The 12644-nt window shown below is 34.0% G+C and overlaps 1 protein-coding gene across 3 annotated transcripts in view; it reads right to left on the reverse strand.

Moving 5' to 3' along the window:
• dpp6b (dipeptidyl-peptidase 6b) overlaps positions 1-12644 on the reverse strand; it is a 111574-nt gene that overhangs the window by 31150 nt on the left and 67780 nt on the right. For all 3 annotated transcript variants that reach the window (XM_016516744.1, XM_016516746.1, XM_016516745.1), the window contains exon 2: positions 1612-1726. In XM_016516744.1, coding sequence (XP_016372230.1) covers positions 1612-1726 — 115 coding nt within the window. The remainder of the gene's footprint in view (positions 1-1611; positions 1727-12644) is intronic.

Raw genomic sequence — 12644 nt, forward strand, 5'->3', positions numbered from 1 at the left:
AAAAAAAAGGTTGTGGAAACATTTTTCACTCAGAAATTCCTAGTAAATTTCACAGAAATTGCAATTAACACATTTAATTAAACCATGAAATTTTGAAGCAGAAAGACTGAAAAATAGTAGCCTAAAGAAGTAAACTGAGAAATAGTATTTTCTTGCAAAATGTACACCAACTTACACCTTCTTTTTCAGGTGTGCATCTCTCTTTTCCTCAATGATGGCAAACTTCAAATTTTGAAAGTAACTCTGGAATTTGTTATAAACCACCTCCCTCGGGCCCCATAAGACCACCAAATATAAAAAATTAAAATTGGAAAAACTAAATTTTTTTTTTTTTTTTTAAATAAATGTATGCATAGCTCCCACCATATTGTCTGGCTTCTGTCCCCTGAGGTCTGGCTTCAGCAAACAACTCCCTCGCTGATCCACAGGGCCACAGCCAATTACTAGAGCTGACACGAGGTGCAGGGCGAGACTGGGCCTCCCTAGTGTGTCTCATTCTATTCAGAGCTCTATTGATCCGCACATTGATCTAATCAGCCAGAGGTTTTTTGTTATTAGACGACTATACGCTCACCCACATAGTTTGTCTCCCTACATAACAAGTATCCATTCAGGATTTGAACACTTTACAACTGGCTTGCAACACTTTGCAAGAGTAGAAGCAAGAAAGGTAAAGTGGAATGACAATCCATTTCTTCATATATCATATGGAATAAATATCACTATAACAGTATTGTTATCCTTAGCTAAAACTAAAAAAAAAACGTTAATTGAAATAAATCTGTAATTCACTTAAAAAAATGATTTGAGACATGGCAACATACAATATGATCTTCCATTTACTCATCACATTAATTTAACCATTTTATCTTCATCTTAATTTTTTCACAACTTAATAATTGAAGTCAGTTTAATATCATTTAGATTGAAATAACATGTACAGCCAATTTGAGTATACTTAAAAATGTAAGGCAGCAACTGAACTTAAGTTTATAAGTTGAAGTATATGGAAATTGTATGGTAATAAAATAAAATAAAAAATCATGTAAATATTAGATTTAAAACAAACTTAAAAATTGGAAGTGTTGTCTGTTGAAGCACTAAAATTTTAATGCATGACTTAAATTTTTAAAAACATTTAAATCATTTTACGCCATCCTGAACATGAACTGCTCCAGAGAAGATCTGTGTTTTATCTTTAATATGTGAAGTAAATAGCATGGCAAACAACACACAAAAACTACCTGTGATGTTTTGCCAAATGCTTATATGACTATAAACATTACTGTTAAAAATGTATTCTCAGTTAGATCTCAGCATGACTTACATTACAGTCCCATTATTCATTAGACGGATAGCTTTGATCTAAACCAGAAAACTAAATGGATAAGTAAACAATTATAATATGCAATTAGACAGCCCTAAACATACTTACTAGTATATTTGCATTGTACAATGGGAGTTTATACTAACGATATACACAAATCTAACGAATGCAGGTTTATGTGAAGAAATACACATGTCAGGAATGAGGACACAACTACTTTTTGTTTGCATTTTAGACTTGTATTAATGATTAAATGTGAGAGGCATGCGGACAGCAGCACGCACTTGGTGAGAATAGAATGACGGAGGTGACGATCAGAGAGCAGATGGCCAGGATGACCAGCAGGGCGATGGCGATTCCCTTCCAGTTCCTCTGCGGAGGGCTACTGCCAACCAGCTCCTGTCAAACACACAAGCACAGACATGTAAATGCTTAAAGCTGTAAGAATTTTTATGTCAAAATACATTCTCTTAACCCAGTTTACTGTTCATTGACTACTATAAATATTCCATTCGAGAATCTAGGCACCATCAAAACATTTAGAGCGGTCCGCACAGATCCGTCAATCATCCTAGCTCGACCAATAGCAAGAGTCTGGGGGCGTGGCTACTGTAGCAGGCTGAGCCAGAGGGTGTTAAGCAGGTGTGGGAAGATTACTGAAGTAAAAATTCGAAGACTTGCCAATATACACAGAGACAGACCGCGTTTTTATAAAACTCAGAAATAAATATAAATAAATATTTACTTAATTGGCCACTGTTTACTTTTCTTTTAAGTAATGGCAATGCATGTGATAAAGGCCAATACAATTTAATTAAGGCAAATGAGATATGCCTAATACTATGCTGCAATTAAATTTTTTTTTTTTTTACTGGAAATTAAAAAAAAAAAACATGCATTGACATGCATTTGTGCATTGACAAGGTGGCTGGTAGCTGAGCGGGCAGAGTTATTCACTGATAATAATCTCAAAATGGTCGAATATAGATCAGTTTATCATCTCCCTGATTTATCTGTCTAGCCAATATACAGTATCAAGTCTATGGCTGCTCAAGACTACTTCAAACCTGTGAATTTAAAATTGCTTCACGACAAGTTTCATTGCTTAATAGGCTCTGGTTCACTCATGCAAAATCAACTGCAGACTTTGTCGCCAGTTACAACAAGGAAAATACATCAATCAAAGACTTTATTTTAGATTTATATGCAGATGATGTGGTTTCACTGGCAAACACTGATAATGTTTGTATCTACTGTGTTTCTCTTGCTTGTCCTGAACAGTCTGTTTGCTGTTTGTTGGCTATGTGATGCAGAAGCTGATGATGCAGTGAGTCATTAGGTCAGAGCAGCACTAGTGTGAGGGTGCTGGTGGGATGTCTGTCTGGTGCAAGGGAGCCGGACCGATGTGCTTGGAGCCACTAGGGAACACTGAACGGTGCTGGTCTATTTCAAGAGCAGAGTAAAGCCCAGGGATTGAGCTGACGTGAACAAATCAGAGGAGAGGAGTGGCCTAAAAATGTGTATAACAGACAATGGTGACTTCTGAACAATACCTTTTCTTTAGACGTAAGCATGGGCGTCGGAACCATTGTATGTGGGTGGGATAAGACTTGTTCACTTTTCAGAGCACCGTCAGTCAAAGCCATTCCACTTGAGGAATGCCCTAATAAATTAAACTCCATTCCGCATTTTAGCTACAGCCTTGACTTCCATGCTGCTGCTTCCTCAAATCCATTCCACTTGGTTCATTCAGAGTCCATATAAATTAAACTCCATGCCGTGTTTTCACGATGCCATAGAAGAACCTTTTTGTCTAAATGGTTCCATAAAGAACCTTTAACATCTGAAGAACCTTTCTGTTTCACAAAAGGTTCTTTGTGGCGAAAGAAGGTTTTTCAGATTACAAAAAGGTAAGAAAGAGATGGTTCTTTAAAGAACATTTGACTGAATGGTTCTTCTATGGCATCGCTTGAAGAACCTTTTGAAGCACCTTTATTTTTAAGAGTGTACTGTCACTAATAAACAAGCTGCTATTTATGTGAATGTTCATCAGTTGTTCGCCTGTTGCTTTTAAATGTATCATATAGTCTTTGTTGCAGCATTGAATTACAGTTACACTTACACTATGTTGGACCCACCCACATTTTTGTTGCTTCCGATGCCCATGGACATAAGCCAAAAGGTTTATTATTGTAGTTCAATGTAATACGTTTTTTGGCCTGATGGACTTTTCACCATAAACAACAGCTAAATTATCTATAATATGAAAGTAGAATTTTCAGTTAAGATAAAACTAAAAACATTTTAGTCAAGGTTTAATTTAGGTTATTAACTGTACTAGTACAAATACAGACAACTTTGAAAGATGTTAATGCTTATTGTGATGTCTTTTCAGAATATGCATCATATTTTCTGTTACAAACCAAAAATACCAGACAAATTAATAAAACCCACAATAATCAAGCAAAAGTATACTATTTAAACAATTTCTTTTATTTTTTTCCATGCAAAGGTTTATTTGCTTTTAGACCAACTGAACAAAAAAGGTTCAAACCAGAAACTATAATGTTCTATTAGACCAATATAAAAAAATAAATTTACAATTGTTTAACTTTTTTTTTTTTACACTAACTTTTTTTTACACTTTTCTTTTTCTTTTTTGAAAATCACTGTAACACACTGGGTCTCTAAGCATGCATTTGTGAGTGAGTAAATCATGATTGATCAATAACTTTCATACTAACATTTATTCTAAATGCACAAAAAATGTAGGAACAACTAAAATTACACATAGACATAATACTCTGGGTGGTTTTATAAATAATCCATGCAATTATAAGTGAATTGAGTGGCCCACTGATTTGAGTGGCTTAGTGCTTTAATGTCTGAGAGTGGGTTTGTAAATTATGCTTTTGGCTTATTTCAACAACAAGAAAGAACATACAGCAGTTAGCTTTAATTACAATCCCACCATCTCATCTGACCCCAATGATGTAAAAAAAAAAAATATGATGTGCTCAAACTCCTCTCTATCTAGCACCCAATTAAAGCAGTTCATTGCTATGGGAGAATTTACAAAACTACTGCTAATGAAACAGCTCCTCTACAGCTGTGATGACAAAAATGCAGATGCACTGAGAAAAGACAAGCCACAAACACACAGAGTGTTCCGAAACTGAATGGCAACACACCATCTTACACTAAATGCTGGAATCTATCTGTCCAAATAAAGACCACGTGTCTATTCGCTAAACTGACTTTCCTAAAAGCAGTAGTGATTCTTTTACAGAACTGAGTCTAAAATCAAATTGAAGTATAATCTTGTCAAGGCTGGAGTGAGGTGGTCACCTCAAATGAACTAGGGTCTAGTTTTGCATCAAGAGAAGCTAAAACACAACATTTTAATTGTTAGCTATAGACAGAGACACATGGAATGTGCAGAAAACTCTGAAAATATTATATACTTTTTGTAATATATCATATTTAAGCTAATTTGATTATACTTTAAGTAACCAATAAGAGCATAGCACTCATTTTAAAAGGATTAAACATCATCAGGGATTCTGATCAATGATTTTCTATGACTTTTCATCACTATTTCAGTCTTGTATGTTTATTTTTTTTAACAGGAATAATATTTTAGTAAAACAATGTCAAAGTTTTCTTTTCAAAAATTTGATTTCTTTTTTTTTTCATTATGATCTCAGGACTTTTTTTTTTTTTTTTTTACTATTTGGTAAAAAAAAATCTAAATGAATTTTAGTTCAGGAATTAGAGATATGTTAATAATAAAAAAGATGTATTCAACTCATTTACGTATGATATAGTGATTTTAATGTTTATGTTTTTTCAATTAATTAAAGATCTGGAGCAACATTGATTCTTGTATACACTAACATTCAAAAGTTTGTGGTCAATAGTATTTTTTTTAAGAAATGAATGCTTTTATTCAGCAAGGACACATTGAATTGATCAAAATTGACAGTAAACACATTTATAATGTTATAAAAGATTTTAGTTTCAAATAAATTTATATTTATCAAAGAATACTGAAAATTTGTTTCCCAGTTTCCACAAAAATATGAAGCAGCTCAAAAGTTTTCAACATTGATAATAATCAGAAATGTTTATTGAGCAGCAAATCAGCATTAGAATGATTTCTGAAGGATCATGTGACACTGAAGATTGGAGTAATGATGCAGTTTTGATCAAAGGAATAAATGACATTTTAAAACATATTCAAATACAAAACAGTTCCTTTACATTCTAATATTTTTTTCACAAAATTCCTGTTGCTACTGTACAGTATTTTTGATCAAATAAACACAGCCTTGCGGACCATAAGAGACTTCTTTCAAAAACAAAACGAGAGAGTGTGTTACTGTTAATCTAATCTTCTAAATAGAATAAACAGTACAGCATACACTTATGAAATGGCCCTGATTGGCACATGAAAGAAGAGTAAGCTATTTCTCATAATTAGCTGGTTTATAACACTGATCATTGTTTTACCAGCTAGTTTCAAGGACCACTTCAAATGTTCCTCATGAAACGTCCCTGTAAAACTGAAGGTTGATTGTCTCCATTACCTCTGCACATGAGATGGCTCGCTGAACAGCCTGGCAGCTTACATTTCAATTCACACAGATGAATTCAAAAATACAGCTGCTGAAATATCACCTTGAAAATATTGCTTTTGCTCATACAAACACCAAACCCCAAAGTATTAAACACTCGCCCCACACCTAGACATGAATGATGCCTATGGTGCTCTATTGCTTTTCAAGGTGATCAGACTTGATCAAAACAGACAAAATAATTCACTGTAGGTGGGTTATTTTGACCTAGCAACCGCCTAGAACATCCTAGCAACCAAACCAGAATGCTATAAAAGCCACCCAGCATTGTGGCTGTTTTGTAGTTTTCTATAGAAAATGTAAAAACATAGTTTAACATCAAATATGAATGAAACAGTTAACAGGTTTGTCAAGTGGTTGAACAAAAGTAGTATGGTCAATAAGCAAATGTACAGTTCACATTTAAATAATATTTCTAAAAAACAGCCTGTCAAGTGTTAACATCGAAATAAACCAAGCTGACTTCTTTGCATGTGCGTAACGTCTGTATATAAGCTTGCATTCTGCTCAATCTCAAAATGAAATGTTTATCTGAAACAAACAAAAGACGCAATGTCAAGGCAAATCAGGCAAGTCATCTTTAATTTTAGAATCCAATATTCTCAACACTAAAGCAACAGCTTCATGCTGAACTCATCTGAGATAAGAACGCAGTCTGTGATAAATAAAATGAAGCCGTTTGTGTGCTTCGACTTGACGGGGAGAAATGCAGCATTGTGGCGTTTGCTTGAGCTGGAACTCTCTAGAACAAGGATGTCAATTGCAAAATTTCAACAGCTGCTTAATTAATGAGCAAAATCACAGAATATTACGCATGAGCCAATGTACAACAGTTTACCATCACTGATTGAATCTTTTTATTCCATGCTTTCAGGGTCCATGGGGAAATCAAACTATAAAATGTAGGACATACAGTACTTTTCCTTTGTCATTACATTCACTCACAACCACAGCTTTAATTTCATGCATCTTCATCCATACATCTCACTCTGCTTCTTAAAGGACTGTGAACACCTTAAAGGCAGAGTAAGCGATTTCTGGTAGCCAATGTTGATATTTAAAATCACCAAAACAAACACGCCCCTACCCCAAAAGGGTCACCTTTAATCTTGAGCAATTTTGCAGTTTTTCATAGATATTCTTCTGTTTTCCGGCAATCACTCATAGGAAATGAAATACATAATGACTTGGAATCCATTATCACTGTACTGTATATCCCATTAAAGCAAGGCATGCAGAAGGAATGACGCAGGTCTTAATGAATGGTGTGTTTCAAGGTTATTTCTGCACTACACCTGTGACTAGTGGTCGACCGATATTGGTTTTTTGACAGCCGATGCCGATATCATAGAGAGCAGGGTGGCCGATGGCCGATATATATAAGTATATTTTTTATTTTAATTATAATTTTTATTTATTTTAATTAATGTTTGAGAAACTTGAATTCTCAGCGCAGTCAAAATAAAAGTCCAACGCGCCGTCAAAATAAAAGTCCCGCCTCGAACACATCGGCCAGGCAGAAAAACTTATCGGCTAATGCCGATATTTGAAAAATGCCAAATATCGGCCGATATATCGGCCACGCAGTAAAAATGACATGAATATGACGTAGTTTGAAATAACGAGTTTAAAGTTGATCACGCGTCTCCAGTGAAGCTGAACTCTCCTCCTGTCCGGATTCAATTTGCACGGATTGACTGTCACGCAGAGCACACGCGATCAGGCAATATACAAATGCACACTTCACAAGATCTCACAGCTGGATTCGACTAAGTCTGCAAGGTTTGTGAAATTAAATGTTCATTAGTCATTTAAAGGTTTGTTTAAATGATATGCGTATTTGCTGAATGCTGACGGCAGACGAGAAAGCATTATGTCTGCCTTTCTGTTACTAATAATATAAAAGCAATCGTTATAATATTTTTTGTATACCTTTTAATTCATTTGTTCAACAGTTCTATCTGATTATTAAACAGACTTCTATCTGTATTAGGCAGAACTGTTAAACGACGACAACAAACAATGAAGAGGGAGAATGTGAGCACTGTGTGCTCTGGCGCTGCCATTCTCAGCGCAGTCAAAATAAAAGTCCAACGCGCCGTCAAAATAAAAGTCCCGCCTCGAACACATCGGCCAGGCAGAAAAACTTATCGGCTAATGCCGATATTTGAAAAATGCCAAATATCGGCCGATATATCGGCCTTGGCGATATATCGGTCAACCACTACCTGTGACCCATATGTAACAGCAGGCATCTTAAAAATGGGTTGTATTTTGAGGAGTCACATATTTGATGTACTACTGTAATTCCTCCTCAGTCCCAAAAATTTGTTGACCCAAAAAAACATTTAGGCCTACACATGTTGGGTGACCAAAAACTTCCGTCAGTCCTTTTATATGCATTTTGGGATACCAGAAAAAATGTTGAATGGAAACATTATGATGATTATAAAATTCCCAAAATTCCCTAAAACTTAAAATACACTCTTGATGAAGATTGCACAAACTACAATGGCAACAAACGTAACAAATACATGCATTGATGTGAATCAAACAAAGCCATGTGACCCTGCCTAAACGAGTCACGTGACTGTATAATTCACTCACACAGCATCACAAACATAGCTCTGGTTGTTCTGATACACCGAAGTCAAAGACCATCATCAAAGAGTAAACACAAACCTTGTGCTGTTCCTGGATGTTTGTAGCACTTGCAGGTCTGCATATATCCTTCAGAGGATTCCCAACATTACAAACGAGTATCTGAGGCTTGCTTTTAACCAGACCACTCATTTCAGTCTGACCTTCTGTGTTTGTTCTTCACATTTCAGCTGTTCAAATCTGCATATACTGATATAAAACTAATATATACTAATATATAAAAATATACCGAATGAATAGGTTGAGTGAATAATTCAATGACTCATAAATTCATAAAGACCGTTGCGGAAGGAATCAGATTCAGTGTGTCGATTGTTGCCATCAACTGGTCATGACAATGTAACCTACAAAATGAGTCACTGAATACCAAAAACAAACTGTGCTGCTGGACTTTATCTCAGATTCTAGGACCATACCTACAGTATTTCTTGTATAAATATAGGCTATAACAGATGTATAATACAGTTGTTTAGTTTAGCTGTCTTTTACACTCATATTCAGCTGCTGTTTTTACATGCTGAACATTGAATCTACTCATTCTCACTATCACAACAAAGCTCTCCATGATTTCAAAGGGCCATAGTGAAATCTATTGTCCTAGTACAAAACATTGCAGTGAGGCATGCAGGCAGGGCAGAACACAACAATCATTTGACAGATGGGTTAAATAACAATCACAACTTTGATTATAACAAAGAGCACATACAGGCTGAAATATAGAAGCTGGATAATGTTCGTGCTATTGTTCAGATTAAATTGTAATATAATAATAATAAGAAAATTTGCTCTCCTTACATTTAATGGATAACATTTACTGATAAAATGTAAAGCCTAAATGCACTTTAAGTCACTGTGGATAAGAGCATCTGCTAAATACACAATTTAAATGCGTATTTACATTTTTAGGCATACATTATAGATGTGCAAGATTAATTCAAACATCAGCAGTATTTCCCTGAAGCAATTAAAACCACTGAAAACTGGCAGTAAACAGAGATGAGAAGGGATATTCCCAGTTACTGCAGGCTGCCATTTCATTATCCAGGGGCTTTTTCATGAATATGTACAAATTGTGATCTGCACTAATTTTGTGGCCATTTGTGCTGTTACCTGACAACATGAGCAAATAAATAGTCATCAGTGGGTGCAATTCATTTTTTGTTATTTCTTATCATTGTCAACATAGACAATTTAAATACCACAAACAGCTGTATCTATGCAAATGAAAAATTTTAATTGTTTAAATCTAATATGATATATAATTAATTAAATATTATACTTGTTATATATGTATGCAAGTATAATATAGATTTTAATATGAAATATCATATTGATATATATATATATATATATATATAATTCAAATATTTTATTTATTATAATATATTATAATAAATATTATAATATTTATGTTATTTTCTATATCAATATTTTATCATATTTAATATGAAATATATATTTAATATGAAACATCATATATATTTTTTGTTTTTATTATGTTTTTTATATTTGAATGAACATTAAATATGATATAGATGTTTATAAGTGCAATGCAAGACTGCAGTGTCAGTTAATATAAAATATTAAATAATTGATGTTAAACATTTAAGTATAATATATATTTGAATATAAAATATTGTATGCAGTTGTTTTATATATTTATAATTTTTTATAATTATATTTATATTAAATATAATTTTTATATATATAAAAAATAAATATGCAATACATTCAGTATACGCTTGTGATTTTTTTATTTTTTTTTTTGGTTTTGCGTTTCAGTCATTTCTGTGTGTTTGTGTGTACCCGGGTTAGGGCTGTTGTTCACATTGAACAACAATTAATTACTGTATTAGCATTATTGTAAGGTTAAGTTTAGGTTTGGGGTAGGCGTAGACATTACTAAAACACAATCTAATCTAAGTAGAAAATGTAATTTATTGTTATTTTCTGGCCATAGCTGTATCCCTTCTAGCCTGAGATGAGGAAACGCCTCCCCGCTTTTAACGTAAAAGCAACACACACCAAAACATCTTCCACTGTAATGAGAAGTGTTTCTAAACCTGTTGTCCAACAAAAGAGGACATTATAAAATGCTCCACAACATCGGTCGAATGTTTGAAATAATTTCCTTTTTTGATCTGAGTCTTATCACAGAATGAGGCAAAAAAATATATTCAAAATTGTAATAAAGGCTTATGTCGATTAGCAATAGATTATAAATATACTTAATCAGTTTGAAAATATCCGAGATGACTTGAAGAACACAGATAAACTATATATTGTCGCAGTCGAGTTTACTGTCTTCATGTTTCATCATTCAATACGTTTCTCTCTTCGATAGCTGGATGCCTTTGTCCATATTAGGGATTTCCTGGAGAATAATAAGTTCTATTACTATGTGAGTTTCTGCACGAGGGCACCCTCCGGCTTCCAGTATGAATGAAACAGACATTACATGTGTTTATAGCACTCAATAATGGCTAAGTAGACATAAAAATCCATGTATTTCTCCAGTGTACAGAAGTGTACAGGTTTTTTTGTTGTTGTTGTTAGCTTGTTTTAAAATCGCATTTTAAATCGCAAAAAAACAAATACAATTGCACACTACAGAGCTGTACTCCTGTACTGTATCCCTTCTAGCCCTAACTCGGGCACACACAAATGCACAAAAATTATTTAAATGCAAAACGCAGTTCACAAGCGCGTATTGAACCATGGATGTCGTACCAAACAGAATTGTAAATTAGAATTGCGGCATCCCTAATATATATATATATATATATATATATATTATATAAAAATAATTATAAATTATATTATATAATAATTATATATCGAAAGACTATAACAGCTAAAAGTCAAAGCTAATAGTGAGACTGTGTGTATCATGATGATGTATTATTCTGCTTAGTAAAAATGTATTATGCAGTAGAATTTACAGTCACTGTCAGGCGGAAACCTCGTAGCCAATATGTTAACTTTTCAGGGCATGAAAAAACACTGCATCTTTAAAATAATTAAACACTGTGTTGTCATTGTTGATATTGTGGCTTTATATATGGTCAGACACTTGCATATGTCATTATATTATTAACATTTTATTAAAATCAAGCTCAAGTGGTGTTACGAGGTTTTTAACCAGCGAATGTCGGACATCTGTGTTCTGTCCGTCATTAGAAAAGCCGCATCTGACGCAGTAAGTGCATCACATTACGTTTTTATCAACTTACAGATTATAAAGTTTATTTGAGCTATATGGGTGCTAAGTTTTTTTTGTCATTTGGCCAAAATGTTGTGTTTTTAAAAGACTAAGTGCTACGCACAGTTTATTTAAGACTAATTAGTACTAGGCTACTCGCTATGACTGAAGACAAATGATAGACAAGACACTCCTCCTTTGAGGAAAGAAAATATTGTATGTATTCAAACAACCATTTCTTTATTTACCCTTGCACTGCAAACCAGCAGAGACAGTCCAAAATGTGTGGGGCACTTCATTCAAGCTTGATTGATTGCTAGGTTTAGTTGCATGCTCTTTTTAATGCATTTCATTGATTATATATTTGCTAAACCAACAGACAGACATAAATAGTGACCAACAGTGATGAATGCTGAAAAATAATAATACTACTAATAAAAATGAGCATGTGCGTGTGACCGTGTTTCTGACACATTTATGTCAGTGAACATGTCATCGTACATCAAGTTCGTAGAGAGCTTTACTCTCTTTCATTACATGCATTTCAAATTCTAATTTGTGCTGCTTCTGAAATGGTTCAAACCATAGATATTACATGAGAAGTTCAAGAAAATACGCTAGAAATCCGCGCTCTTTCAGACTATGTCTGAAATGGATGTGCACCTTTTCGGTTTATCTGTCCATTAGATGTCCGTGAAAGTTGCGTTCGTTACTATAGCAACCTGACCCCCAACCCCAATCCCCCCCACTGCAGAGGGCTTTGCACCCCCTTGCGACGGCCCTGTATATATATATATATATATATATATATATGTGT

This window comes from Sinocyclocheilus rhinocerous, unplaced genomic scaffold, assembly GCF_001515625.1.
Source record: "Sinocyclocheilus rhinocerous isolate Xijiao unplaced genomic scaffold, SAMN03320098_v1.1 scaffold807, whole genome shotgun sequence".
Lineage (NCBI taxonomy): Eukaryota > Metazoa > Chordata > Actinopteri > Cypriniformes > Cyprinidae > Sinocyclocheilus > Sinocyclocheilus rhinocerous.